The sequence below is a fragment of the Polyodon spathula genome, chromosome 16, assembly GCF_017654505.1.
Source record: "Polyodon spathula isolate WHYD16114869_AA chromosome 16, ASM1765450v1, whole genome shotgun sequence".
Lineage (NCBI taxonomy): Eukaryota > Metazoa > Chordata > Actinopteri > Acipenseriformes > Polyodontidae > Polyodon > Polyodon spathula.
In genome coordinates, this window is record NC_054549.1 from 5,365,496 (window position 1) to 5,371,495 (window position 6,000).

Sequence of the window (6,000 nt, forward strand, 5' to 3'; positions counted from 1 at the left end):
CCATCCAACAGCGATAGAAAGAAAGAAATTTGAGGCATTTCAAATTACCGCAGTAGCACCTCATACCTCACGTACAGTATGACCTGGTTTCCTCTTTTATTAGATGCAAGATAACACTCCTACAGATATTTGAATGATGCATTGAATTCCTGGCATTCAAACAAAACAAAAGAAAAAATGGAAAGTGTTCTTCCATGTATTCAGCTAGTTTACTGTCGATCACTCCAAATTCATACAGATAATTTTTTTGTGGGCTTCCGAAAAATATATTCCACAGTACATGATGCAATTCTCAGGATAGTTCAAGAGCAATCTTTTCAACACTTGCATCATTGTGAAATGTACACTGACAAACATAAACTGGAGCCAAGGTGTACTATCTTCCACTAAACAGTATATACTTTTTCTGCACTGATGCCATTTGTACATTTCAAATCCTAATTAACCTACAATGAAGACTCAGCTACTAGTAAGCATTTAGTTCGTGTTACATTCACCAGTTAACAAGGTTTTAATTACAGTGTAGGCACGACCCCCACCCCCCACCCAACCCTTATCCTTCAGTACAACAGCCCCCACATAATTACTGCAATTAAACTACGGGTTAAGAAGAACACCCCTGTAAATTAGGAGCCACCTGCAGGGACATCCTGACAGATGGCAAGAAAGAAGACAGCTTCAGCTACTGAAGTGAATAATACTGTGGTTTCTGGATATGAGGGTCCATATACAAGAACAGAAAAAAAAAAATCTTAAAATATTCTGGTTCTATAAAATACTCATTGGTGAGAATCAGCATCATCTGAATACAGCTGCCTGACAGGGTAGTGCATTTGCAGTTATGTTGTGTGCGTCAAACAACAAAAGGGACATAGATTTGAACCCCCAGCTGCAATCTCCTTATACAAGCTGACCCCAGTAAATTTCAGGGATGGACATGAGACTCCTATTGCATAGCAGTTTCACCAGTTCCAGGTTTTAATATGTGCTTGAATAGCCACAGTGCAGAGGTAACACGCTCAGGAGTGTCTGATTAAACAAACAATAAAACCAGGACTGGATCAAACTGCTATGCAAAGGTTTTTTTTTTTTAATTTCCATCACTAAATTTGCACAGCAAGTTTCCACTATTCCATGCAATGATCAATCCTAACCATGGAGTTTACCATTCTGTGCCATTACAGTGATTTTTTTTTATCTGGGTGTTACAGTATACAGAAGGCATCTTCTTACAGGTACCCAGTGTTAGGGCGGTTTTACATGCTTATTGGGTAATTTAATAAGATGGAGAGATTGCATCAGGGGGCGGGGAGCATTTCTTGATAGTGGTATGGTTGCTGACCTCTACAGGGATAGGGAAATGAAAAGAAAACAAATGAAGAATTATCCATGCAGATATCTGACTGCCTACTGTAGAGCTAGTTCTAGTAATGGGCCTTGTCACTGCTTCTGGGGCCACCTGCAGCTACTCAGCATCTGCTAATTACAACAGGCATGACTGTGAACCAGGACAAGGGGATTTTTAAAGGATAAGGGAAATACTATCCAGTGGCACTGTGCGACCACTAAGGTTTCACAACCCGCACTACAGGGTCTTTGCAAGCTTTTCATTTATAGGCTAATATTATTCTAAAAGATACAATAAAAAAGTTGGAAAACTGTAAACATAAAAGGTACTGATGCGAATTAAAGGAAAGGTAGGAAAATGTATTTAAAAGCTTTAAATTTCTACTCAATAAAGTAACACGTAACAGTACGTGACAGGAATTCCACTGTTTTAACAATTGAAGTACGATATTATTTATGATTGAAGCACAAGGAGGGTATTACAAATTCCACACATCATTTCAACCCTTAAGTGCCCATTTTTCCATAGGTATTTATTAAAACCCAGGGCCATGTACATTTCTGTGCAGGAGACAACAGAAACTAAATCTGGAAAACCAGTGCTTCATGCCAAAGACCATTCTCTTTGATGGTCGCAACAGAGGTATTCCACTAACAAGTATGCACTAACAAAAGCACTAACAAAAGAACCAACAGCCCCCTCCAATGGTCACAAAGTATTCCTGCAATGTTTTGAAAGATGTTGAAATTTAAAAAATGGAAAATGGAATGAACATTGGCTAAACCATACTGGTGGGACTACAGAAATTATTATTATTATTATTATATTATTATTATTATTATTATTATTATTGCCTGTTTTCCCCATTACAGAGATATACAGATTACAGCTTTTTCCTGTACTCTAGGTCACATGATCTAATTGCAGCTAAACTATTTGCATAAAATTCATCTACAGCACAGGAAGTGATTAGGTACCATTATCAGGAAGCAAAATCATCATGAATTCTTAACACACATTTATTTATTTATTTTTTATTTACACAAGTATGGTTCTGGATGCTTTGCAATTACTTAAAATGACCACCAGATGTCAGGATTTATCTAGCTAAAGCATGCAAACCCCCTTACTTTTAATGTATGTATTTTATTTGAAATAAAAGCATTTCATAGTTTATGTCATGTTACATGGTTTATGTTTTTTTTTAAACATGCTCTTTTAGTGATCTTTTGAAAACATACACCTAGCTCTTTAAAATATACATATTTAAAATAATATTCACCTGGTACAGCAAATGACATACCCCCCTACGAACTATAGAGGCATGCTGCTATGAGTAAAGGTTTCAGAAACATTCAGGTGTACTGTATCCACACACTGTCAAACCTCCGAGCAGAAGACATTTAAAATATGAACATAATGTGATCCATTGTTCTTGAAATGACACTCCACATAGTGTCATCAGAGTAGTTAATTATACAAATACACCAGTAGTAGAATAATCTCATACCGGAGCAGTCCTTAAAAACGTAAAGTGACACAATTTTCCATTTCTGGTGGACACTAGCGTGGCAGAATGTGATCTATGTAAGAATCCAGTTCCTCCGAAAGCACATGTCCCAGAAATCATCCATCTCCCATTCATGAAGCACTGGCATACTTCTGTGCATTTACAATCGTGCTAATAGACACTTAGCAGATCAGTACAATGGCAATGTAATTGTTAAGCAGTAAGAGGAAACAGTATCACAAGGGGGCAGTTAAAATGGCATTAACAGCACCACTATGCCACCATGGTAACATTTTCTAAATATTATTATACTGGTAGAGACAGATGCATCTGTTGTAGAGCCATGGTCCCACATAAGTAACAATGTGTTCCTGTATTGGTGTTTGTTTTAGGTTCACTGTGTTGCCATTGCTGGTAATGCTGGGGTCTGCAGCTGGTTCTGCTCAAGCTTCCTTTAAGGTAATGGAATCATTAAACCTTTCTGTAAGCATATGACTAATGCCAGACAAAGAAGTTGGTGCAATCCTGCCTTCAGTGGATTGCATTACCATTTCATTAAAGCAATTTATGAGCTGTCCTTGCAAGTAGAGACCAGACAACTTTCATCTGGTTTCACAGACCCTGATTAGCACTAATCTAGGCCTACCTTACCTACAGCATCACTGGGTAGTCCAAGATTAGTGCTAAGTACCCATTTAGGATTGGTCACGACTGTGGACTTGTATAAAGATAAGTCCACTCAAAACTGCAGAACAGTTCTGCAATATAGGAAAGATAATGTCACGCCTACATATTTTACATATGTCTGTGGTTATTTTGTGCTGAAAGATTTAAGATCCAAATCTAACTTGCAGTTATTAGATTTTTTTTTTTTTTTTTTACACAGAGAATTGCGAGGGTCTGGAATCAAATCCCCAGTAATGTTGTTGAAGCTGACACCCTGGGATCCTTCAAGAAGCTGCTTGATGAGATTCTGGGATCAATAAGCTACTAACAACCAAACGAGCAAGATGGGCCGAATGGCTTCCTCTCGTTTGTAAACTTTCTTATGTTCTTATGTTCTTATATACCTTCTATGAAACTGGAATGGCCTTGCAATCTCAGCCACAGTAAATACTTTATATAAATGATGCTTTATACAGTACCAGATTATTAAATACTGTACTATATACTCAAAGTTACATAAGATTAATGCCCTAATGATATGTGCAGTACATATACTGGGTATACTTGTCATTCAGGACAATGAAATTGAGAGCATTACTGAGAACAATTTGTGAAACAAAGCCAGTTAACTTTCGCCCACTAGAGCCCTTCACTCAGGAAATCCTGTATTGTGTTTCAGGGCAGCCCCCTCATTTGCTGAACAGAAGTTTATTGGTGAAGTTGCCTCTGAAAGCCACTGCAGCTACACAGCTTTCCATAACCTTTCCACAACTTTACATTACCGTCTGTACTTCTTTGCAAGTTATGGCAATTTACTCCATCACTAACAGATATAAAAAAGTAAGTTTTATATGCAGAGGGTTTTTTTTTTTTATTTTATTTCAGCGTTGTAGACATCATAGCCATCCCAACAGAGTGTTTGGTATTTCTGTGAAAATGTTGCCTTCTACCCTATAATCATAATGTTTAAACACCTCACTGAGACACATTCAAGACATAAAGCAGTTATTTCTGTGGCAGCTGTAGTGGTCAGTAACAGCACCTTTTTTGACTGGCGGTAGTCTTAAAATTGAAGAGGCCAAACTTGCCTACACAGAGAGAAAATTGTGACCATCAGCATCTTACAAAATGATGTACACCAAATTTGCAGAAAAGGCAAATGATCTTTGTCCATTATTTATTTGATTTCCTGATTTAGACACAATGGCATTTCAAAAAGCTTTCTAGATTTTAAAAAATGGCTATCGTTTAACATAGAACACTATGCTTTACCAAAGGTTTGAGTTTCCCACACTCCTATAAGAAATCTAATAGGAACAGGCAATGTCCTGATAAATAAATACCTGGTGCATTTGTCTGAACTTCTTAAAGGCTTTCTGCATGCTTTCTTGGTCTGTGTTTTGTTCATCTTGAAAACGCACTGTGAAACACGTGCTCCCTTTCTTCATTGTTCCAAAATGACAATGTCTCTGATACTGAAATGAAATAGGAATTAACCTGTTTTTTTTTTTGTTACACGTATAGAAAAGTATAGTAAACCAAGTTAAACTCTTTGGTGCAAGCATGTTAAAGCATACTTAATCCCTAATACAAACTGGCTACGATAAATGTGCTTGGCACAGTAGTTTTGCATTTACAGTGCTATGGTGTTTATCAAGTACGCAATTTATTATTATACTCATCTGTATTTAGCGATTAACTTTGCTGAGCTTTACTGTGATACACAGTAGGAGTACGCGTTTATATTAGCTAGTATAGTAATCTATCTGGAAAACGTACATTTTCTGTCTTGGTTTATTTTCGATAGTACGCTGAGAGTTAAATGAACCCTGACGCCCCCTATGTACTACTGTGTGAACCGCTACAAGGACTCTAAACACCATGCATTGGAAACTTAATCTCCAGTTACCCTTCTAACTATGCACCTGCTGATCGTCGACAACTTTAAAGTGTGTTCAGGTAAGCCAATAAACTTTTAGTTCTGCTTAGTTATATTTACTCAAATGTAATTCTAACTGATACAATGGTGGAATTTACGTTTTTGCGCACTTTCTCTTACCTGTTGAGGTCTTCCAATGCAGGGCTAGTTACAATTTCTCAGTCTGGTTTGGGTATTGCTGTTTCCTAGCAACAGCATACAGAAGCAGCGCTACACGCTTTGCTGTGCACGGAACCTCTAGAACCGAACATTAAACCATTCAGTATAAAACAGCTTTTAATTGTTTAAATATTAATTCGGTTGCAACTACTTAGTTCCGTGTCCCACAATGCACACATGTGGATATGTTAGGCTAATATAGCCTTAACCGTCAAGCCACAGTGATCTACTTACTTAACAGTGTGGATTTGCTGATATCCATATTACTGCGCAAACGAAATACACCCATGCCAGCTGTTTTGGATTGCAAGGAGAATGTTTTAAACATTTTAAAAGCCAGATGACCCGCCTTTCTGTCTGTTCGACTTGAAATATTTT

The 6,000-nt window shown here is 37.4% G+C and overlaps 1 protein-coding gene across 1 annotated transcript in view; it reads right to left on the bottom strand.

The window, feature by feature from the left end:
• LOC121329145 overlaps positions 1-5,114 on the bottom strand; it is a 51,249-nt gene extending 46,135 nt beyond the window's left edge. Inside the window, exon 1 of the mRNA XM_041274537.1 lies at positions 4,868-5,114. Within this exon, the coding sequence (XP_041130471.1) occupies positions 4,868-5,089 (222 nt within the window). The 5' untranslated portion in view covers positions 5,090-5,114. The remainder of the gene's footprint in view (positions 1-4,867) is intronic.
• Positions 5,115-6,000: the final 886 nt, after the last annotated feature.